Source organism: Chiloscyllium plagiosum, chromosome 21 (genome assembly GCF_004010195.1).
Source record: "Chiloscyllium plagiosum isolate BGI_BamShark_2017 chromosome 21, ASM401019v2, whole genome shotgun sequence".
NCBI classification, from domain to species: Eukaryota; Metazoa; Chordata; class Chondrichthyes; order Orectolobiformes; family Hemiscylliidae; genus Chiloscyllium; species Chiloscyllium plagiosum.
The window spans coordinates 33,843,105-33,868,451 of NC_057730.1; the positions used below are offsets into that span (position 1 = coordinate 33,843,105).

At 41.2% G+C, this 25,347-nt stretch overlaps 1 protein-coding gene across 2 annotated transcripts in view; it reads right to left on the minus strand.

The window, feature by feature from the left end:
- Window positions 1–28: 28 nt before the first annotated feature.
- lcmt1 (leucine carboxyl methyltransferase 1) overlaps window positions 29–25,347 on the minus strand; it is a 42,226-nt gene continuing 16,907 nt past the window's right edge. For both annotated transcript variants that reach the window (XM_043711730.1, XM_043711729.1), the window contains exons 6-11: window positions 24,494–24,555; window positions 23,791–23,893; window positions 16,172–16,292; window positions 15,416–15,517; window positions 643–734; window positions 29–333 (exon numbers count right to left, since the gene is read on the minus strand). In XM_043711730.1, coding sequence (XP_043567665.1) covers window positions 66–333; window positions 643–734; window positions 15,416–15,517; window positions 16,172–16,292; window positions 23,791–23,893; window positions 24,494–24,555 — 748 coding nt within the window. In that variant the 3' untranslated portion in view covers window positions 29–65. The remainder of the gene's footprint in view (window positions 334–642; window positions 735–15,415; window positions 15,518–16,171; window positions 16,293–23,790; window positions 23,894–24,493; window positions 24,556–25,347) is intronic.

Below are 25,347 nucleotides of genomic sequence, written 5' to 3' on the forward strand. Positions count from 1 at the left end.
CTCACACACACTCACTGCACGTCTCTCTCTCTCTTCCCCCCTCTCGCTGCTGAAACTAGAGTGTCCTATTCCACCACCTTGACGGCAGCCATCAGGCCAAGCAGTGCTTGTGTGGCGAGGTCATCGGCCAAGAAGCAGCCTGTTGCAAACCCATCACTTTCCTTGTATCTGAATTGTGAACAATGAGTTGGCAGGCCATGTGAAGAGGAATGGCAGGCTGAATCCTCAGCTACTGGCCATGGGTTTCTCAAGCCAGTCTTCAAGAGATGAGCTAGCCCTTGGCTGCAGTCCTGTTGCAGTGCCTCGCAAAACCTGCAAATCCAGTTACGAGATCTAATGCCAACATGTCAGAAAAAGCAAAAGCTGAAGGAATTTCATAAAGCCAAATTCCACACAAATTACTTTAACATTGGACAATTCATTCTGTAAATCTTATTGACAGATCCCTCAATTTGTGGCCTTTAAAGCTATATTTTTATATCAATTTTTCTGACTGACAGCCCTATAAACTACTTCTACCTCCTGCAACGTCAAAGAGTTGAGTTTGAATATGGTCTGGGCACAGTGATTGACAGTCACATCAATTCCCTCTGCTAGCAGCAGAGGACCACAACAAAAAGCAAATTCTCAAATTACACGTACCTCTGAATATCTGCTTGTGGCAAACTATTATAAACTGTCATCATGTCCATAGCATTTGCATGATCCCAGCCATTCAAAAGAAACCGGTTTTTCTGTGAAGAAAGAAGCCCCAAACCATTTTAAATTTTAAATCTCAGACTGTACTTAAAGTTGTTTAATATTTCAGAACCATGGTAGTCAATTGAAATTCAATAAAATGAAAGAAGGCAAACATTTGTTTCCATTAGAATCTCAAAATGCCTCAATGTGCTTAATTTAAAAGAGTGCCATGACTAGCTATGCAGACAAACTGGATTTATGTTCAGTCCCAGAAATGTTATTCAAACAAGAACAAGGTGAATAACCAATCAATCTGAGCTTTGTGTTGTTGGTTGAAGGAGGAATTTAGTGCTGGAGGAGAGAGGAAGTCTCTTATTCTTGTTGTAATTATGGTATGGGATCTTCACTGTCAATCGACACTGGCAAATCAAACTATGCTTTCACATCTGAGCCTAAAGATGGAATTGCTGAAAATGCTGCTTTCAGTGGAACGTCAGTTTACATGATAGAGTCAGGCCTTCACAGCTGTTTGACCCAGAGGGTGACTGTATTTCCAACTTAACAAATCAACTACAACATTACAATTATTGTATGGCTTCAATGAGCATTTCATGGGGCAATGTTGAGCGGTTTCAAGGCTGCATAGACTCGGGGACTTCCAATAATCGTGTCACCAAAATCTCCAAAGAGTTCATTTTAAATGGAGTGGAGGAAATCTGGAAAGAGTTAAAGGCACATATCATCTCTTGCTGAGAAGGAACATTGGCCACAAGGCTGGGAAATACCAAGACAAGCTCAACAATAATGACCACACCATCCAGGAGCTCATCAGCTAGAAGAGGAAAGCTCTCCAAGCCTGGCAAAAACAATAGCCAGGGAGGCAAAGAGGAGATCTCCTCAAGCAGCAAAGGCACTATTACAAAGAAGAACTGGAGAAATCGAGAACCAATACTGGAGTGAGAAAGCTAAGGAGAGCCAACTCCATGAGGACAATCACAACCCAGAGTTCCTTCAGTGCCACCAAGGCACTATACACACCCAACAAGCTCAGCCTATCCTTCAGCATCTGAAAGTGATGCTCGCAGATTGGACGGGATGTGGACTGTCTGTATTGATGCCTGCCCAGAATGAGAGGCACATTCATCAAAAAACTACTCAACACAGTGGTTTTAAATTCAGTGCTGGATGGAACCCTTTCCAGGAACAGAGAAAACACCAGCCTCCAAACTACGATACAATGTCAGCAAGGACGTGTTTTGAGGATCTTGGAGTCCTACCTAGTTTAGCAGAAGTCGAAGCTGCCATTAGACACATGAAGAATGGAAAAGCTACAGGAGTAGATAGGATCGCAGTGGACAACTGCAAACTTGGAGCAACAAACCTTACCCATCATTTCCAGCAGCTGGTCATGGAAATCTGGGACAATGGAGAAATCCCTGCTAATCTCAGAAATGCTGCATTGCCACCCTGTTCAAGAAAGGAGAATAAAGGGGATTAGGGGAGTTACCCAGGAATCTCCTCATTCTCCAACACTGGGAAGATCATACTCTGAATCCTCACTAGGCACCATTCCTGGAGGAAATTCTTCCTGAAAGCCAGTGTGGCTTCCGATCAAACTTTGGAGTTATGAATATAATTTTCACTGCTTAGGAACTCCAAGAGAAATGCCAGAAACAACACCAACCACTCTACCCGGCCTTCACTGACTCGATGAAGGATGTTGACTCAATCAGAAGGCACTATGGAAGACACAGTCGAAGGCTGACTGTCCAGTGAAACTCGTCAACATCCTCCGTCTCCTTCGTGATAAGTTGTTGGTGACGGCCCTCACTGATGGTAAAATGACAGAATCCTTTGAGATCGAGAGAGGGTTGAAGCAGGGACTTGCCATCACTACCAATCTTTTCTCTATCTTCATCACCACCGCCTTCCATCATGTCAAGAACAAGCTCCCCAGTGCTGTGGACACTGTTTACAGGATGGACAGAAAACTTTACAATCTCAACTGGTTGAAAATCAAGAAGAAAATGACACAGGCCTCGCTTGTGGAACTTCAGTATACAGATAACAACAAGCCTCTTTTACAGCCTTCACAGAAGCATAACAAAGGACTGGTCTCAGCCTTAACCTCACGAAGACACAAATCCTTTACCAACCCATCCCAGGCCAAGTTCTGCTCCATTCCTCCTCAAGACCAACACAAGAAATCCGCTCAAATGTGGAGCATTTCCCCCTGGCTGGGAAACTACTCTCATCTAAGGCTGGCAGTGACGCAGAGATTCAACATCACATCCAATCTGCGAGCATGCCTTTGGATGCCTAAGAATGAGAGTCTTCAACAACCGTGACATCTCTTGATACCAAAATCCTTGTGCACGAGGCTATCTTCCTTGCGATTCTTCTATACAGCTCCAAAATTTGGACTAAGGATAGACGCCATCTTCAGGCCCTTGACAAATACAATCAACACAGTGGGAGGTGGATTCTTCACACCAACTGGACAGACATACTAACACCAGCATCCCTGAAGCAGCCAACAACACCATCGTCAAGGCCAAGATCATCCAACAGCAACTCTGTTGGGTTGGCCAGCTGTTCAGGACTCTGGTTTCCATCTGCCAAAGCAAAGCATCTTCACCCAGCTCCAGGAAGGCACTTGACTGAGAGAAGGCCAAAGGAAAGGTTTCAAAGACACCCTGAAGGCCTCCCTCGAGAAATGCAACGTAAATGTCAATGAATTGGAGACCTTTGTTCAGAAGAAACCAACTCGGAGGAAACTCCTGTATGAAAGGACACACCCATCAGCGAAAGGATGGAAGGAAAAAAAATGGAGAAAGGAATATTGATGATCTCAAGGCCAAGGAACACATCCAGCCATCAGACACCTGCCAAATAGGTGATTGGACACGGGGCTCGAGGAGCGAGCTATTTGGCCAAAGACACGGAATTTCTTGGATGCACAATCATACTCATTTGACGGGGACTGCGGGTGATTTCAACAAATTCTTTAACGAGCATATTCAACAACAGTTGACAAACGGAAAGGAGAGGGGAAATCTCAAGAAACGTAGTGAGTGGCTGATCGGTAAACGCACGGATGAGCATCAACAAAACTGGCAAGTGACAGCCTGAGGGAAAACAGGGCTAGAGGACAAGAGAAATCAGGGACGGACAGACAAGCCGTATGGTAAACAGGGTGACAGAACCATAGCCATTCAGAAACCCAAACGTAAAGGAGCACAGACTGGGGAACTGAGAGAGGTTTGGGAATTACAAGTAGAAAGTTGCTAATAATAAGCCTAAATTACAGAGCCTAGAGTTAAGGGAGAATGACTGTTATAGATTAAGAAAAACCCCTCAAAATGATCTAAGCAAAGGGAAGTAGGTAATTTGTGGGCAGCTGATGCGTATTTTTTAAATCCTCCATCAGGAAAAAGCTTCAGTTTTATTTTGTGTATGTTAAGTCGGTAGTCTAACTTAGAAACACAGGCTTGGCAGGGGATCTCTGTCCTGTGTCACACAGGAATGCACCCACCTTATGTCCTGGGCAAGCACGGGTGTGGAATGTGCCATCAGCTGAAGTTCCAGGTGTCTGAGCACGAGCTGCTATCACTACAGCACATTTACAAGACTGAAGGTACACAATCATCACATTTCAGGAGCTGAGCACCCCGCAATTTAAGCACGTATAAAAAGAAAGCAGCATGGTGGCTCAGTGGTGAGCACTGTTGCCTCACAGAGCCAGTGACCCTGGTTCAATTCCAGCCTCAGGCGACTGCCTGTGTGGAGTTTGCACATTCTCTCCGTGTCTGTGTGGGTTGCCTCCGAGTAATGTTCAGAGATGTGTAGGTTCGCTGCGTTAGCCATGGATAATGCAGGATTACAGGGTGGGATGCTCTTCGGAGGGTTGGTGTGGATTTGTTGGGCTGAATGGGCTGTTTTCACGCTGTCGGAATTCTAAGGAGTCAATGGATTCTATGGAGTGGACCATCAGTCAGCCAAGGAGGTCAAGGCATGTAGTGCAGGAGTCCCTGCAACCTGCTGTCTCGCTCTGAATGTCAGCATGAAAGATGGTTAGGAATCTGCAGGCTCCAAATGAACTTGTTGGACTTTGACCTGCCGTTGTGAGATTTTTAACTTTGTCCACCCCAGTCCAACACTGGCACTTCCAAATCAGGATTCAGTAGGATGGGGAGAAGGTGGTCAGATTAATAGCACAAGGGGATTATGCAAGATGGGCTTTTCCACAGCCGTTGATGGTATGTTGCTTCTCTGGTGCCAGGGTTAATGTGCAACTCAGTAGCTGCAGAACATCGAAAGGGGTGACTTGCCAGAAGTTATGATATATACTGGCATCAATGACAAAGTGAGAGAGAGATAAAAGACACAGGTATAATGTGGTTCCTAGACTCCAAAAATATAAGCACAATGTCAAAGGTTGTGAACTCTGGGTTCATGCCTGGTCGCATGTCCTAGTTAATGAATATAATGACACTGGGTAGATAAAACTATTGCTGAGGAGAAGGTGCAGGAAAAAGCACTTTAGATTTCTGAGGCATAGAGACCTGTACAAGTCAGGACTGTTTCCACCGCAACCTGTCTGGGATCAACTCACCCTCTAGGTTACACAGCCAGTGGGACATTTCACACATTTCAATCAGCAAGTGAATGAAAGGATGCACTTGTGGAAGCCACTGCCATGTCTGGACCTTGGAAACCATGTAGTGACTACCAAAAGGTCATGGCATCATTGCCTGGCATCCATATTGTCAAAGTGTTGCTGCTTGGGGAAGGGTTTAAACTAACTTGTTGGGGGATGAGAACCTGAGCATTCATTCAGAAAGGAGAGAAAAGTAAATTTGAAAATTAAAGATAGACATTTAGAAACTAAGTGTGGAAAGCAGGTTTAGAAAAGCTACAAAACACTAAAGAAGTTGTTCAGTGATTCGAATATATATGTCAATTGGAAGACTCAAGTGGATCAGGCAGATGAGGTGAAGATATAACTAACACCTGGGACATTTCAATCCCTGAAACAGCCAAGAAAGCCTGACCAAAATAATTCATACAAGAGCCAAGGTCACTTCATAAATCATCGAATCAAAGGACCAGCATCATAACATCAAGTATCTCATCACATTTAAAAAAAAATCAATTGGCAGGATTTGAGGTTTGTCCTCATTTCCCTGAAAACTGGTTGAATGGTGGGGTTGGGGCCGGGCTTTGCCATTCCTCTCCCTTGTAAAATTGCTGTTTCTTTGTATACAGCTGTTAATGCTAATTGTTTTGTAAACTGTGTATTCGTTAATAAAATAAAAATCAAATGGCCTAAAAGAAAAAGAACTTCCCACCTTGTGGTCTGGATTTTTGATCTTCAGAATTCTGTATATTGGTACGGTTCCCCAACATAGCATGTGTCAAAATATTTGTTTTTTTGTAAATGGGTATAGTTTAAGATGTATGGCATCCTTTATTGTCACTTGTATATGTGTGTCAAAATAAATAATTATTCTTTTCTGTCACTGAAGAAACTTGACGTGAATTACTTTGATTCCAAGGAGCAGTTGGTCAAGTAATTGTGGTGGTCTCATTGGCATTTTTATACATGACCTGTGAAGAGTGGGGCAGGATTATCGGATCATTCTCAAAGTTCAAGTGATGCAGAACATCCTTACTGTTGCATTCCTCTCCGAATAAAGGATACCATTCCATTGGCCACCTTAATCATTTGCTGTATCTGCATCCTAACTTGCATGACCCACACACTAGAACACCTAGGTATAAGAAAAAATTCTGAGTGGCAATGCCAATTGTCATTGAGAAAGAAATGAGTTAATTATAGACAGCATGGATTTTTTCAGTGAAGATCAAGTCTGACTTCTGAGGGGGTAACAAGGAACAAAATAGATTACTGTGGTCCACGTTGGTATGAGCAAAAAGCTTTGGACAAGGTCCTACTTGGTAGATTGATCAGTAAAGTCAAGCTTCATGGAATCCAATAGAAAGAGACAGTGTACCTAAAATTGGGTCAGGGCAGGCAAATTTAAAAGGACTGAACTATGAATTCTAATGGACTACTATTGCTCAGCAACAAAAAAAAGGAGTACAGCTATAATCACAAGATAGTGGAAGCTGAGATTAAAACAAAATCACAACTCCTGAGAAGCAAAAGAATGGTGGCACCGGCAGTAATGGAACATGAATCAGTACAGACAGCAAGGCAGGCACTGAAGACCTGACATGAGAGGTTAAGATCGTGTGCAGTAGCATCAGTGAGTAGAACAGAAGGAAGCATTAGTTAGGCTGAACATTAATTAGGGTAAGAACCTAGGACCAACATTTGAGAGAAGGACGACCCAAGTCTGTGTTATGAAGGTGTGAGGGGTACTGTACCCTTAAGAGAGTTAAAAGCTAGCAGAACTACCTGACAGCACCAAGTGTTCTGAACAAGATACAATGTAACCTTTTGGTTCAGCAACTAGTATAGCTGGTTGCCTGGAGACAACAAAACACAATCAAATTCGGCCAATCGTTTTAGATTATAGCCCAAAGTACCAACCTCCAATCAAGTTTGAATTTTGTATATTGACAATATTAAAAACCAATGACACAATTCAATGCTTTGGCGTATAAGACCAGGAAAAATTGAACAGCTGGGAGAGGAACTGCCAAGCCACCAGCAGGTACAGACTGCCCAAAAATAGCTCTCTTAAAGATACTTGTATTGATCAATGACCTGTGAAAGAGAAATCCCTAAGAAGAAGAAAAGATGACAGAGGAAGATTCGACAGATGGCCGGTTTTGAAATTTGAATTTTGGTAAATTTAGTCAGGGGTTTATTGGACTAGTATTATAGAACAGAAAATAAAAGATAGGTTAGAGGAAGGAGTTGTAAATAGTTGTTAGTTAAATATTCTCTGTTATACTTTAAGAAATAAAGTTGTTAATTTTTACTTTAAATAGTAACCTTTGGTATAGATCTTGGCCCCTCGAATTTTCACAGGTTACTGTAAGGGATAAAACTTTTCTGTGTTGCTGGTTTAAATTAAGCAGGGGGGGTTTACCCCGTGTCGTAACAGTTTGGAGGCTCGTCTGGGATTTGAATTGGTTTAGACAGATTTGAAGCTATGAAATTTAAACACTTGCAGGTCAGTGTCCTAGATCTTTAAATAAAACGTAGGTGAGACAATTTGTTTAATTTCGGTTACTTGTAGTTGATTAAGTTAAAAGCGAGAGAAATGGCTCTTAAAATTGTTAAAGAGGTTCTGGGATTTGAAGGTGATTCTCAAATTTGCCAAGAAAGTTTAGAAGGAAAGAAAATGGCCATACTTTTAGAATTAGTAAAGAAATTAGATTTGGGTTTAACCAAGGACAAAAGTAAAGCTGAAATTGTAAGGGACTTACTCAAATACTTAGGTGTGTCAGAGACACAGCCAAGTGCAGTAGAGGTAGAAGAACCTACATTACAGGTTCTGGGATTTGAAGGTGATTCTCAAATTTGCCAAGAAAGTTTAGAAGGAAAGAAAATGGCCATACTTTTAGAATTAGTAAAGAAATTAGATTTGGGTTTAACCAAGGACAAAAGTAAAGCTGAAATTGTAAGGGACTTACTCAAATACTTAGGTGTGTCAGAGACACAGCCAAGTGCAGTAGAGGTAGAAGGAAAGAGAGAGGAAAGAGAGAGGAAAGAGAGAGGAAAGAGAGAGGAAAGAGAGAGGAAAGAGAGAGGAAAGAGAGAGGAAAGAGAGAGGAAAGAGAGAGGAAAGAGAGAGGAAAGAGAGAGGAAAGAGAGAGGAAAGAGAGAGGAAAGAGAGAGGAAAGAGAGAGGAAAGAGAGAGGAAAGAGAGAGGAAAGAGAGAGGAAAGAGAGAGGAAAGAGAGAGGAAAGAGAGAGGAAAGAGAGAGGAAAGAGAGAGGAAAGAGAGAGGAAAGAGAGAGGAAAGAGAGAGGAAAGAGAGAGGAAAGAGAGAGGAAAGAGAGAGGAAAGAGAGAGGAAAGAGAGAGGAAAGAGAGAGGAAAGAGAGAGGAAAGAGAGAGGAAAGAGAGAGGAAAGAGAGAGGAAAGAGAGAGGAAAGAGAGAGGAAAGAGAGAGGAAAGAGAGAGGAAAGAGAGAGGAAAGAGAGAGGAAAGAGAGAGGAAAGAGAGAGGAAAGAGAGAGGAAAGAGAGAGGAAAGAGAGAGGAAAGAGAGAGGAAAGAGAGAGGAAAGAGAGAGGAAAGAGAGAGGAAAGAGAGAGGAAAGAGAGAGGAAAGAGAGAGGAAAGAGAGAGGAAAGAGAGAGGAAAGAGAGAGGAAAGAGAGAGGAAAGAGAGAGGAAAGAGAGAGGAAAGAGAGAGGAAAGAGAGAGGAAAGAGAGAGGAAAGAGAGAGGAAAGAGAGAGGAAAGAGAGAGGAAAGAGAGAGGAAAGAGAGAGGAAAGAGAGAGGAAAGAGAGAGGAAAGAGAGAGGAAAGAGAGAGGAAAGAGAGAGGAAAGAGAGAGGAAAGAGAGAGGAAAGAGAGAGGAAAGAGAGAGGAAAGAGAGAGGAAAGAGAGAGGAAAGAGAGAGGAAAGAGAGAGGAAAGAGAGAGGAAAGAGAGAGGAAAGAGAGAGGAAAGAGAGAGGAAAGAGAGAGGAAAGAGAGAGGAAAGAGAGAGGAAAGAGAGAGGAAAGAGAGAGGAAAGAGAGAGGAAAGAGAGAGGAAAGAGAGAGGAAAGAGAGAGGAAAGAGAGAGGAAAGAGAGAGGAAAGAGAGAGGAAAGAGAGAGGAAAGAGAGAGGAAAGAGAGAGGAAAGAGAGAGGAAAGAGAGAGGAAAGAGAGAGGAAAGAGAGAGGAAAGAGAGAGGAAAGAGAGAGGAAAGAGAGAGGAAAGAGAGAGGAAAGAGAGAGGAAAGAGAGAGGAAAGAGAGAGGAAAGAGAGAGGAAAGAGAGAGGAAAGAGAGAGGAAAGAGAGAGGAAAGAGAGAGGAAAGAGAGAGGAAAGAGAGAGGAAAGAGAGAGGAAAGAGAGAGGAAAGAGAGAGGAAAGAGAGAGGAAAGAGAGAGGAAAGAGAGAGGAAAGAGAGAGGAAAGAGAGAGGAAAGAGAGAGGAAAGAGAGAGGAAAGAGAGAGGAAAGAGAGAGGAAAGAGAGAGGAAAGAGAGAGGAAAGAGAGAGGAAAGAGAGAGGAAAGAGAGAGGAAAGAGAGAGGAAAGAGAGAGGAAAGAGAGAGGAAAGAGAGAGGAAAGAGAGAGGAAAGAGAGAGGAAAGAGAGAGGAAAGAGAGAGGAAAGAGAGAGGAAAGAGAGAGGAAAGAGAGAGGAAAGAGAGAGGAAAGAGAGAGGAAAGAGAGAGGAAAGAGAGAGGAAAGAGAGAGGAAAGAGAGAGGAAAGAGAGAGGAAAGAGAGAGGAAAGAGAGAGGAAAGAGAGAGGAAAGAGAGAGAGAGGAGACAGAGAGAGAGACAGCCAGACAGAGAGAGAGAGAGACAGAGAGAGAGAGAAGGTTCTTAGCTGAGCAAAGAGAGAGAATTTGAACTTGAGAATTTGCGACGTAGTCAGCAAAGTCAGGTTAACAGGATGGAGATTAAAAGAGAAGGTAGTGATATATACAAATATGTCAAAAATCTGCCACTTTTGATAAGAAAGATATTGAAGCCTTCTTTATTTCATTTGAAAAACTGGCTAGGTCTGAGGATTTATGGGTAATGTGAGTGCAGACTAATCTGGTCGGCAGAGCTAGTGAGGTATTTGCTGCAGTGTCAGATGAGGTCAAGACATTATGAAGAGGTTAAACAGGCTATTTTGACTGCTTATGAATTGGTAACAAAAGCATATCGACAGCGGTTCAGAAAGACAAAGAAGGTACAAGGTCAGACTTATGTTGAGTTTGAAAGAATTAAACATAGTCATTTTGATGGATGGGTGTGCGCTTTAAAAATAGATAGGACCTTGGAAGCTCTAAGAGAGATTATTCTGCTGGAGGAGTTTAAAAACTCAGTTCCAGGGATGGTAAGAATTCATGTAGAGGAACAGAAAGTTCAGGAAGTGAGAAGGGCAAAAGAATTAATAGACAAATACATGTTGATGCATAAGACAAGCTTCTGACCAGAATTTTGTCCTGCGAGGGATGGAAGTTAATAGAAGGGGAGATCCTGCACTACAAAAGAAAGATTAGAGAACAGTGGTAAGAATTTACCACAGGTTAAAGCAGCCCAAAGGGGTGGACAGAAGGTGAAAGGCCTCAGGTGTTTTCACTGTAATGGAGTGGGACACAGAAAACTACAGTGCCGGTGGTTTCAGAAGGGCACTGGAAAAGTGTTTTCACTGCCAGAAGGTGGACACGTCAAGTCACAGTGCTAGTTGTTAAAGAAATGCACTGTGGGAAAAGATGTGGTAAAAAGAAACGAAGCCAGTGGCATTAGTGAAGATAGTAAAGGAAACTGCAAGAAGAGCCTATGAGCTGCAGGAGTGTGCACAGCCTAGGCAGGGGCTGAGCATGCAGTTAGGACCTGATCTCTATAAAGAATTCACCTCTGTGGGTAAAGTTTACTCAGAAAGAACAGGGGGAGAAGGACAACAAGTTCTAATTTTGAGATACAGGATCTAACCAGTTGCTGATAGTACAGGATGAGCAAATATGCACTCTTTCTGATCTGTTACCCGAGAGTGTGGTAATTTATGGGATAGATGGACAGAAATTTAGTATTCTCCTATGCAAGATCAGGTTGAAATGCCAACTCAAGACTGGGAAAGTTACAGTGGGAGTGATTGACAGAGTGTCACTTCCAGGAATTCAGTTCTTGGGAATGATTCGGCAGGATCCAAGGTGGGAGTGACACCCCTCGTTGTGGAGAAGCCCAAGGAAGACCAAGAAACAGAAATATCCTAGTATTTTCCTGGTAACCAGATCACACTATCATAAGTCACAGCACAAAGTGAAAAGTAAAGAGGAAGATGAAGGAGTTGAGTTTCAGTTAGCGGATACTCTGTTTGATGTAATGGTGCAGGAAAAACCTGAACAGGCAGAGGGCCAGACAGAAGTGTTTATACCTGCAACAGCAAGACAAGACAATAACAGATATATAAGTGGAAGCATACTCAGAAAAGGAGGCACAAAATATGCTGGAGGGTCATTATCTGAAAGATAGAATCCTAAGACGGAAATGGAGACCACGGCAGGTTAGTGCAGACAAGAAATGGGCCAAAATGCACCAGATTGTGTCGCAGCTAGTATACAGACAGGAGGTACTATGGGTAGCAAATGAACTACCTGTAGGAGGTCACCTAGGGGTACGAAAGACTCAGGCTAAGGTCAAAAAAAACATTTTTATTGGCCTGGAATGCACAAGGATGTGGTTAACTTTTGCAGTACGTGTCATACATGCCAAATGATAGGTAAGCCAAAGGTGGTAATAAAACCAGCAACTTTGTTGCCAATTCCCACATTTGAAGAACATTTCACACGGGTTATAACTGACTGTGTAGGTCCCCTCCCGAGAACTAAACGTGGGAACCAGTACTTGTTAATCATAATGGATGTGTTTACCAGATTTCCGAAGGCAATGCCATTACGGAGTATCAAGGCAAAAAGGGTAGTAGAGGAGTTATGAGCTTTCTTCACTCGGTATGGGCTACCCAGAGAGATTCAGTTGGACCACAGGTCAAACTTTAGTGGAACACTGTTTAAGAAGGTTATGGCTAGCTGAGGTACACAACACTTTAAATCCAGTGCGTATCGTCCTGAGTCCCAGGGAACTTTAGAAATGTGGCATCAGACCTTGAAGACCATGTTGAGAACATACTGTCAGGACTACCCAAATGATTGGGATAAAGGTATCCCATTCATATTGTTTGCCATTAGAAATGCCCCAAATGCATCTACTCAGTTCACTCCCTTCGAGTTCATATTTGGGCATGAAGCAAGAGGCCCTTCGAAATTAATTAAAGAAAAATTCACAGGACCAAAGTTGGAGATCTCACACTTAGATTATGTATCGGAGGTGAGGGAGAGACTAACTTGTGTCGGTGCGTTAGCTAAACAGCACCAAAAGAGGTCATAGTGTAGAATGAAGCAAGTGGCAGATAAAAGCTCTGAGACTTGGACATTTTCCCAAGGGGATGATGTGTTAGTACTGTTACCAGGTTTAGTGGTGCCTATCAAATTGAGAAAAAGTTAAGTCAGGTGAACTATCTAGTAAAGATGCCAGACAGAAAAAAAGTGTATCGGGTATGTCATGTTGAAACCATATTATACTGGAGAGAAAGAACTGGAGAAACAGGTATTAGTTACTACCCAACAGAGTGAGGAATCAAATCCAGATGGTGTGGATTTTAATGTGCCTCAAAATAATTAAAAAATGAATAAGTCCTTGAAGAATGGAATTGGTTAGTAAGCTGTCTTAGGAGCATAGAACACAGTTGAAAGACTGGACATATGTAAGGACATATGTAAGAATCAGATGGGGAGGATTAATGCTATTGGACGTGAAGTAGATGTAGGGAATACTTCTCCGATTAAACAACATCCCTATCAGCTTAAGCCTTCCAAAGGCAGACAGGTTCAGATGGAGGTGGAGGCCATGTTCGATGAGGACATCATCGAACCAAGCCAGAGCGAGAGGAGTTTGCCGATTGTCTTAGTTCCCAAACCGGATGGCATTCAACGATTCTGCGTGGATTCTCAGAAGGTCAATGCCATTACAAAATCAGACTCATAGCTAATTCCTAGTTTGGAGGAATGTACCGAGAAAGTCAGACAAGCCAGTTATGTCACCAAATTGGACTTAATGCGTGGTTAGTGGCAGGTACCTTTATCAGAGACAGCAAAAGAAATTTCTGTGTTTGTAACCCCAAATGGATCTATCAGTTTAAAGTGATGCCCTTTGGAATGAAGAATGCACCCGCCACATTCCAAAAACTCATGCACAGAATTGGGTTAACAAACTGTGCTGTCTATATGGATGATGTAGTGATCTTTAGTAAGTCCTAGAAAGAACACATGGCACAGCTGGCAAAGCTCTTTGGATGACTTCAAGAAGCAAAACTGGTTATTAAAAAAACTGAATTCGCGAAAACAGAGGTAATGTTCTTGGGACATAACATTGATCATGGAAGGGAAGGTTGACCCAATGGAACGCAAAGATGAAGGACATCAAGGAATTTCCACGACCAACCTCGAAAAAAAAGAGGTACTTCAATTCTTAGGACTAAGCGGATTCTATTGGAATTTTGTCCCAAACGTCAGCAGTTGCTGGTTTAAATTAAGCAAGGGGGTTTACCCATGTCATAACATCAGGAACTTGGGAAAGGATGACCCCCATCCTGCTGCAAGGCTCCTTCAACAGAACCTTCCAAATCGTCAACCATTGTGGGCGGCACGGTGGCACAGTGGTTAGCACTGCTGCCTCACAGCGCCTGAGACCCGGGTTCAATTCCCGACTCAGGCGATTGTCTGTGTGGAGTTTGCACGTTCTCCCCGTGTCTGCGTGGGTTTCCTCTGGGTGCTCCGGTTTCCTCCCACAATCCAAAGATGTGCAGGTCAGGTGAATTGGCCATGCTAAATTGCCCGTAGTGTTAGGTAATGGGTAAATGTAGGGGTGTGGGTGGGTTGCGCTTCGGCGGGTCGGTGTAATGTAATGTAATGTAATGTAATCTAATCTAAATGTAATGTAATGTAATGTAATTACCACTTCAAAATAGGAAAGCAACAGATGCATGGCAATACCAGCGACTGCAAGTCTTCCTCCAAAAAACCATACCACTTGGACTTGGAAGCATAATTGCCAGTCCTTCTTTGGTACTGAGTCAAGCCCTGGAACACCTTTCCTTCCAGCGCTCTGGGTGTACCTATAGCATACAGACAGCAGCCCTTCAAAGGCAGTGCTCAAAACTACCTTCTCAAGGACAATTTGAGATGGCCTATAGACACTGGCCTAGACAGAAACACTCACAGTACAATGAAAGAATTAAAACAACTGTATTTGAAGAGGGAAAACAAGACAAGGAAATATATGATAACCTAAACTAAATGGTATTATACTGAGAATTGCAAAGGTGCAGTCGGGCCAGGTGGTATGTCCACAAGTCCCTGAACAAAGCAGGACAGATAGGGAGGATAATTGAGCAAGCATACAAGCTACTTCTTTAGCTGAAGAATAATAAAGAGCAGTGAGGTTATGCTAGAACGATAACTCATAAGTTTGGATGCAGTTAGAGCATGTGTACAATTGTGGTGACAATATTTCAAGAAAAAGTGTATTTGAGAGTGTACAGAGATTAAACAAGGATACTGCCAGCAGTGAAAAACTTTAGCTATGAGGAAGTGGTGGATAGTGGATAGCAGTGAGGTTGTTTCCTTTGGAACACATGAAGTAGAAGGGAAATTTAGGTGAGTTAGGAAAAACAATGAGAGACTTCGATAAAGTAACGAGGAAGGACCTACTTGGCTAAGCAGTGCAGTTGATGATCTGGGGATGTAAACTACTTGGTAGAAGAATTAGAGGGAAGGGGAGGAGACAATAATTCACCCAAACATTGGTGAGGATATGTAACCCACTGTCTGAAAAGGTAGTAAAGTCAGAAACCCTTCCTGCATTTAAAAGGCGATCGAAAGCTATGGACCAACGGCAGGGAAAGTGGGATGGGACTTGATAGCTCTTTCTCAGTTTGCCTAGGCACAATGGCTGAAAATGTTTCTTCCACGTAGCAAAATGTGATACTGCATGCCTTTTTGAGGGGAAAGACTGAAAAACAAGTTAATAATGCAATTGTGCCAAAAGTATACACAACCTGTGTATCCAGAGTTTGACAGATATCGACTCCAGCAAGGTTACACTGCCGACGCTGTAGGTTTTCAATCATCACCTGACCAAACCGATCAGTCATGTTCACCTGAAACATACACAACCATTATAATTTCCCCATACGCTGGTAGGCTGCAAGATCTCTGACTGTACAATGGAGGATGCTGTGTGGAAAATGCAGAGATGCTCTCAGAGAAAAGCCAAATGATTTACTAACAGCAACATTTTACACTCAAAAGTTCAGAGCATTTCTCATAGAGAAATGATTCAAGGTGTTACATAATGTAGTCTTAACAGTGGCCATTATTTTCTAGGCAAACACAGCTGGCTCCTGTGTCTGCAATTTCCCAAAACAGCCAGATAGATAAGTCAATATTACATTAGATTACATTGATTAAAGAATCTCCGGAGAATTTTTGCTCGAGCAAGACAGATAATAGTGGCACCAACACTAATTCCATATGCCCTCAATTATCTCAATGTCTCCAATTATGAACAATACTAAATGCTTTTAAATAAAAAAGCTAATAGCAAAGTTTTATGATGTTTTAATTTTAATATCCCAATCAGCTATTAAGATTATTATTTTACTATCCTAATTTTAGTTTTATGGCATATTTGTAATCGCTTCACCAAGTGAAGTCAAGAATAAATTAAAATTATTCAAAGTCACAAAATTCACGTCCTCATTACAAGGATGTCTAAGCAAGCCACTACCTGTAAACACTGAAATGAGTTTTACCTGCTCATAATTGACAAACATAGTTGTATGAAACGTAGTTGAAGCCCATTTGATTAATTCTGTCGATTTTTCAGGTGTAATATAAACAAGGACACATTCTGCCAGTAGCAACGTTGGCAAACTGTAAGAAAAGTAACGCTGTTACATTGCTGCTGTAATAACCATTGGGAATTCTCGGTTGTAGAGAATCAAATGTATGCTGTTTATGAACTTGATTATAGACTCTATACCTATTGCACTACTAGTTGTGAGTGTACCTTAGTTAGAAATCACAATTCTGAAAGGAAACTAGAAGCATGGATTCAGGTACCATGAGGAATTGGCAAAACTGAAACAATTAAGGAAGAGTGAGGTTAAAATGGAGGCGGCATCAATGAACTGAAGACTGTTCATCAGCATGTGGTTTTTCAAAATTCAATCCCGTTATTATTTTTGTTACTGAACCAGTAACTCTGTGACATACAAAGCATAACCTGAATTCAATAATTGCACTTACGACAAACTAATCTGATAGGGGTTCCCGTGGTGCACTGTACACCTCTATGACTCTATGGTAACGTCCATTCCTTAAAGCAGTTCAAGTCCCAGCTGCTCCAGATGCGCATCATAACATCTCCGAAAACATCGGTGAGAAAATGTCCAGAAACAAAACTCTGCCAGTACTGAAGAGATAGTGTTGGTTACCTCACCCAACCAGCAGTAACCCTACTTTGATTAACAGGGTTACATTAAGAATATTCCACACTTATACAAAGAAGTTAAAATAGTGTTGACACTATAACTGATATCATAAAAAAAAAAGCCATGAAGAGTTTTACTGGACTAAACATTACAAGGTGTGATGAAAGTGAAATACTTACTCATCCTGGATAAGGAATTAAGGGAAGTTGCACTATTCAACAAAATGTATTTTGTTTTAAAGTTTGCATCCGATTGCAGGAACGTGTTGACAGCTAAAACAACACACTGCAACCATTTAAAATGTCAGAAACATAATAGATTAAAACAAACCTAGCTTTTACTGCTGGTGAACTGCTGAACTCACCTGATTAAACACAAGGAAATTAATCACACAAAAAAAATTGGAGGCCTCGAGTAGTATTTTACCTCCCTCGAAACCAACCTCATAAGAAATCCATTGGAGCAACAAAAGGAAAGGAATTAGACGAAAAGGTCCTAGACACAAAATGTATTCACGTTTGAAAATGGATCCTAATTTTCATCTGCCCCTCCAAAAATTTGCTAAAAGCCAAATCATTTCCAGGCATCTTACTACAGACATCAGATAAATAATTACATCATGAAAGCATGGGCTCAGAAGTGAATGTCATTTTTGTCTTAAGACAAATTATGTTTGACAAGTTTGATGAAGTTCTTTGATGAAGTAAAGGAGAAGGTTCAGAAGGTATTGTTGTTCGTGTTAAGTATTTGGATTTTCAAAAAGGTACTTGCCACAGTACAACATAATAGTTAGTAAATACGAAGTACGTGGAATTAAAGGGAGAATGACAATATGAAATCTCCAAGATTTATTTCCAAAAACTGGCCAAAGTTTTCAACTACTCCCATAATTCTCAAGAAATCATGTAGTTTTTGGGCATGGTAGAGAATTTGATAGATTACAAATAATTAGCCAACACAGTTAGGCAAACAGGCTGCGTAGGCCAACTCATTATTTGAAGTTCTTCTTGCTTTAACATAGCTGAAAGGTTTTCTGTTTATCCCTAAAACATTAGCAAACTTTATATCCTTCCTGGATGCAATATTCTCGCTATGACCCAAACAGAGGTCGTAAAGATTCAACATTTCTTCCTTGCTTTTGTACTCAATATGCCTACTTGAAAAAGCCCGAGAATCAAAGTGCTTTGGTAATTATCTCTCAATATGCCATGCCATCTTCTAAAGATCTATACACACCCATGTCCCTGGAAAACCTTTGAAATGGTGCCATTAGGTATACATTGCCTCACTCCATTTCTTCTGCCAAAATACAACACTTCACACTATTTCATTATTTTCCAACTACCACTTGTCTGCCCTTTCTGCTAGTCTACGTCCCAGTCGCTTAGTAACATACCTCCAGGTTTTGTAAATTGGAACATTTGGAATACTGGAATATGACGTCAGTAAGTGTACAAGTAATTTTTGTGAAAAAGTTGTAGCCTTAGCAATAGCACTTGGGGATCACCACACTCTCCCATCCTGTGTTCAGAGAGCCAATCGTGCACCATGATTCATTGTTATCCGTCCTTAAGCCTTTTTCCCATTTAATCCGTGCTGACTCACTTACAGAAACAGGTCTATGCTTTTCAGCCCTTCAAGCCTGTTCCGCTATTTAATACAATCACAGAATACCTAACACCTCAATGCCTTTTACCCACATTATCTCCACAACCTTTTATGCCATTGATGGATATATGATTACCAACCTGTGACTATACTCAAAGACTGAACTGGCATAATCCTTTAGACTAGATAAATCCAAAAATTCACAAGCCTATGAGTGAACAAACTTCTCCTCTTACAGACACAAACTGGTATTTCCCTTATTTTTAAACTGTGCATTCTGGTTGCAGACTCCACAGCATTTTATCTGCATTTACCCTATTTATCCCATTCAGTGTTTTCTAGGTTTCAACAAGATCACCTCTAATTCTTCAAAACCCTGGAGAATACAGGCCGAGTTTCCCCAATCTGCATTCACACAGCAGGCCTGTCATACCATTAACAAAAACAGAAATCGTTCTGGGAACAAATTTGGTAAGCATTTGTTGCATTCCCTCTGTGGAACAATATCTTTCCTGATATAAGGAGACCAAAACTGCAGTATTCGGGTCTCAGACGAACCAAGCTCCTATACAACGGAAGCAAACCTTCACTCAAATCCTCTTTCAAAAAAAAACTGATATTCCATTTGCCTTTTTAATAGATTGAATGTGAGCCTTCAGTGATTTATTGACCAGGATATACAATTCCCTTTGTACCTCAGAAACAGAAACTGCTGGAAAAGCTCAGCAGGTCTGGCATCATCTCTGAAGAGAAATCAGAGTTAATGTTTCAAGTCAAGTGACCCTTCTTCAGAACTCAAATTCTGAGGAAGGGTCACTGACCTGAAACGTTAAGTCTGATTTCTCTCCACAGATGATGCCAGACTTGCTGAGCTTTTCCAGCAATTTCTGTTTGTTTCTGATTCACAGCATCTGCAGTTTTTTCGATTTCCCTTTGTACTTCTACACTTTCTAATCTCTTACCATTTCGGAAATTGCTTTCACATCTGATTTCCTACTAAAGTAGATAACCTCTCATTTTCCCACATTATAGTCCATCTGTGTTGTGCTTGCCCTAGAACAAAGAAAGTTTACAGCCCAGGAACAGGCCCTTTGGCCCTCCAAGCCTGAGCCGATCCAAATGTACTGTCTAAACCTGTCGCCCAATTCTGAAGCATCTGTATCCCTCTGCTCCCCAACTACTCATACATCTGTCCAGACGCATCTTAAACGAATCTACTGTGCCTGCCTCTACCACCTCTGCTGGCAACCCGTTCCAGGTGCCCATCACCCTCTGTGTGAAGTACTTGCCTCCTGTATCCCCCTTAGACTTTCCACCTCTCACCTTAAAAACGTGACCTCTTGTTACTGAATCCTTCACCCTGGGAAAAAGCTTGTCTCTATCCACCCCGTCTATACCCTTCATGATTTTGTAAACCTCAATCAGGTCTCCCCTCAATCTCCTTCTTTCGAATAAAAACAACCCTAACCTACACAACCTCTCTTCATTGTTAACACCTTCCAGACCAGGCAGCATCCTCGTAAACCTTCTCTGCACCCTCTCCACAGCGTCCACATCCTTTTGGTAATGTGGCGACCAGAACTGTACACAGTATTCTAAATGCGGCCGAACCAATGTCTTGTACAATTTTAATATGACCTGCCAGCTCTTATACTCAATACCCCATCCGATGAAGGCAAACATACTATATGCCTTCTTGACCACTCTATCCACCTGTGCAGCCACCTTCAGGGTACAATGAATCTGAACCCCCAGATCTCTCTGCTCATCAACTTTTCCCAAGGTTTTTCCATTTACAGTATAGCTCACTCTAGAATTAGACTTCCCAAAATGCATCACCTCACATTTGCCTGGATTGAATTCCATTACCCCCTATCCCATGTGCTTTAATTTTGCAAATCAACTTCTTGTCCAGGACCTCATCAAAATCCAACTGTATTACTTCCATTGACTCGCCTTTATCAATGTTGTTAATATTCCATCAGACTCAATTTTATCTAACAGCTTTTGTCAAACACATTCTCAAAGCTCATATACATAACATACACTGTATTTGCTTAGTTAACCTTGTTACATCAGAAATTTGAGCAGATTAGGCAAACATGTTCTGCTTTTTAGTACTCTCAAATTTTTCACCAATTATTATTTCTAAAATCTTACACACCATGTTAAATTGACTGGCCTGTAATTTCTTGAATAAGGGAGTCTTTGCAGTAATCTGGCACCTATGCTAAAATAGACTGGTAGATTAAGGCAGTCCCTCCATTCTCATCATCCTCAGTCCCTAGACAACTGGGAGGTAGTCCTTCTGGACCTAGTGAATGATCCACTCTAAGTGTAGTCAGCATTTCCAGTATGATTTGGTTACTGATTTCACCATTTCTATTTTCTCTACCATTTCCACTTGTACCAATATTCTGTCAATAGTTAATGTCTTAGTAAACACTGGTATACAGTATTCATTAAGCATCCTAGCCATGCTTGCACCTCAAAGCAAGTTACTTTTGTCCCTAATGGGCCCCACGTTGACTTCTTTTGTCCGACTGTTTGCATGCTATTGCAAGATTTTTGTTGTATCTTTTATGTTAACTGCCAGTATAGTCTTATCTTCTCTCTTTCCTGGCCTTATTTTCCTCTTGCAACATCCACTTTCAACTCCGTCTTTGACCTGGTTCTGAGTTGAAAATTTCATCTGCCACCCATCAAACATCCTCTTTGCTTAATCGCATTTGAGCTCTGGCGAAATTAACCCTAACATAATTTCGGTTTTAATTTACTCCTTAATACCGGGTTTCAGTTTAGGTCTTAAAGCTGGATTTAGAATGTCTATTTACAAATAAATAGAAGACTGACTGTGACTGATGTATGTGTTCAAATGCATTTAGTGCTCCATCTACTGTCCAGCCTATGAAAACAACTAGACTTATTTTTTATTCATTTAATGGAAATAAGATTTTTGCATTGCTATTATTAATTGGATATCCTGATTTTCTTCAGAAAAGAGATGGTGAGTCACCTTTTGGAATGAAATTAAGACCACAATGTTGTTGATATGAAGTTTCAAAGATGTTAATGCAGGGGTGATGAAGGAATGACGATAAACGCCCCCAAACCTTGAGATGTGAGGGAGGTCCTCCTCCAATGCAGCTGCTGCCTTTTGTCTTATAGATTTTCTTTTCTCAATGGATTTTACTTCCAAAGGCCTTTTGATATAGTGCCATACAACAGACTGAGGAAAGTTGTGTCATGGAATAATATGGCCAGTAGCAATGTGGATATAAATTTGGCTGAGAGATAAAATCAGAGTGTAATGGTTAATGGACAATTTTCAGGCTGGAAGGAGTTTTACAGTTAAGTTCCTCAGGGTGTGGAGATGGGATGTTTGCTGATCCAGATATAGTCTTTTTTTCAAAAAAGAAAGAAATACATAAAAAAATGAAAAAATAAATAGATGATCTAGATTTTGGGATATGGGAGACAATTTCAAAGTCTGAAGATGATAAGTCTTGGAAGATTACAACCTGTGAGAATGACAGTGTAGAACGTCAAAAGACATTGATACATTGATGGAGCTGGCGGATGGCAAAGGTTCAATAGAGTCATAGAGATGTACAGCATGGAAACAGACCCTTCAGTCCCACCCGTCCATGCCGACCAGATATCCCAACCCAATCTAGTCCCATCTGCCAGCGCCCGGCCCATATCCCTCCAAACCCTTCCTATTCATATACCCATCCAAATGCCTCTTAAATTTTGCAATTGTACCAGTCTCCACCACATCCTCTGGCAGCTCATTCCATAAACACATACCGCCCTCTGTGTGAAAAAGTTGCCCCTTACATCTTTTATGTCTTTCCCCTCTCACCCTAAACCTATGCCCTCTCATTCTGGACTCCCCGACCCCAGGGAAGAGACTTTGCCTATTTATCCTATCCATGCCTCTCATAATTTTGTAAACCTTTATAAAGTCACCCCTCAGCCTCTGACGATCCAGGGAAAACAGCCGAGCCTATTCAGCCTCTCCCTACAGCTCAAACCCTCCAACCCTAGCAACATCCTTGTAAACCTTTTTTGAACCCTTTCAAGTTTCACACCATCTTTCCAATAGGAAGGAAACCAGAATCGCATGCAATATTCCAACAGTGGCTTAACCAATGTCCTGTACAGCCGCAACATGACCTCCCAACTCCTGTACACAATACTCTGACTGTTAAAGGAAAGCATACCAAACGCCTTCTTCACTATCCTATCTACCTGCAACTCCACTTTCAAGGAGCTAGGAGAACATGGATGGTCAGTAGAAAGTAAATGGTACAATTCTAAAGGTTGGATTTCTATGTATACAAGACAGTAAATACAAGACAGGAGAGCTACAGAGAGCTATTAATAAAACATTTCTAGGCTTCATAAATAGGGACACATTATAAAAGCAAGAAAATTATGCTGAACCTATATAAGACACTGCTGAAATATAGTTTACAGTTCTGGGCACCTCACTGCAGGATGTGAATGAATTGGATAGACTGCAGAAATGTAGGAGAACTGCTCCAGGTATGACACACTTCAATTATGAGGATAGATTGGAAAGGTTGGGGCTGTTTTCCTTAGAGGGAAGAAGGCTAAAAGGACATTGTGACAGAGGTTTTCAAAATCTTGCGGAGTCCAGACAGATTCAAAATGATTTTCATTTATACATAGATAGAGACTCAGAGAACACAGTTTTTAAAAGTGTTTTGCAAAAGAAGCAAATGCTAGGTGACAAAAAGAAACTTCCACAGCAGGTAATCAGGGTAACGTAATGCACTGTCTGGAAGGGTGGTGGGGGCAGGTTCAAGTAAGGCATTCAAGAGGAACCTGGATGATTATTTAAATAGAAACAACATGCAATGTTTCAGAAAAAAGGCAAAACATTGGAACAAACATTGGCTCAGAATTGGCACAGACACAATGGTTGGAATGTCCACAGCTTGCACCATTGCACTTCTGAGATTGTCCTGGTGACAGCCTTGAGGAGTGCTGCGTAGGATGGTTAGGGATCTGGGTAACAACAATTTCATGCATTTACATGGAAAGCAAGATGGGCTGGTATTTTTACAGTGCACGTGGGTCATGTACTGGATTTTTGATGAGAGGGATGTTGACAACTGTTTTCAAAAGAAGGGAAATGGCTCCTGGACAGAGCGTTATACTGAAAAAGGCTACTGAGAGGACGGTGTATGATAATGCAGCACAACTACAGTTATTAGTAACATTATTCACAACTTAAGTAGAGTTCATGCTGTCGAGGTTTCAAATGGAACTTAATAAAAATGTCAGAAGAATTAGCTTACTTGGTATCCAGTCCAAATTTCTTTAACCTTTCCGTTAATGTGGGCAGGTCACGGAGATCTTGCCCAATAATAGCGTAACGATCAGAGTCCATGTTAGAACCATCTGACAAACGTGCAAAAAGTATGTAAGTGTAAACTGCATTGGTTAAGGAAAGCTACAATTTAAACTAAAACTAAAATGCATGTTTTGAATTACGAAAAGGGTTGGGAGATGACTCCTTTTAAGTATCTTTATTGTAATCCTGAAAACTCAGTGCTGAAAGGTAGACTGGGGACAATCTTTGGGCACTTTGGAAGCATGTATTACGTTATGTACATGCACCTTCTACCCCAAGAACTACTGTTGTTTTTTGTTGAGTTTATACTTTTTCTGACATAACAAAGATAGTTAAGTGCCCCTCTTGCAAGATTTCTCACCCATCGTAACTGAAACTTAATAAATCAAATCTAAATCTCATTTTCAGGATCAATTATACACTTCAGCAACGACTACCCACCCTACACCTTTTGAGGACTTACAATAATTCTCTCGAGACTCCCAGTACTTGAGATGCACAATTTGTTAACCCAGCTGGGCTAAAGAAAAAATTATGCCAACAGATCAAAGGAAAGAAGAGTCTATTTCAATCATCATTATTGTATTCTACCGACTTCATTAAACGTAGGAGGAAATAAAGGATACAGTAAAAGGTTTCTTTCTCACCTATCAGCAGGCTACTGCTTGAATTTGTTTCTATGATTGGCTTTGACAATGGAGGCTTTGTTCTGAAGCAAAGAGCAAATAGTTACATATCGTTTGTGAGCAATCTTGTGATACTTCTCAACTGATTTAGAGTTAAAAAGAGGAATTTCAATCAATCACTCATACATAAACATTAGAAAGTCCAATTTAATAAAATTTACCCAATTCACATAAATATCTTTGAACAAAGCTAAACAAATCCTTACTTAAAATATCAAAGCAGATACTTAAACTAATCCTCTGGAGAGAAAGACGGTCAATTCCTATCAGGCCACCTGGGGCATTTCAATTCAATTAATTAATAAATAAATCTAAAACTTTACAATAAGTCTCAGATATTATGGTTAAACAACCATTTCTTCATAAAAGAAACACTGCAGACATTAATATACTTCAGGGACAAACATCTGCTGTCCTTACCAGTGCTGGCCTATGCTAAGGAGGTGGGCTCAGATCCAACAAGCTACTCAATTGCATCAAAGTGCAACAGAAAAGTCAAATAGGAATAAAACTGTACAGACCACCCTCGTACTAACTTTAGTTTTCTAGAAATAACAGAAGTACACTCCACGCAGTCAACCTTAAATTCTTCCTTGTTAACATCTTGGGTTGTTACCAACACTGGGAAAATTGTGTTACAGATAAGCAAACAGCAACCTAACAATCATACTCGTCAAATTACACCACCTGAACAGAAAAGATCGATAGTGCTATGGAAGAAATGGGGAGAAGTGGGACAGGCTGAGATGTTCCACCGCATACAATTAGGACTAAAGGTTACAAGGGCACAGAATGCGTTTTAAATGGAGGCTTCA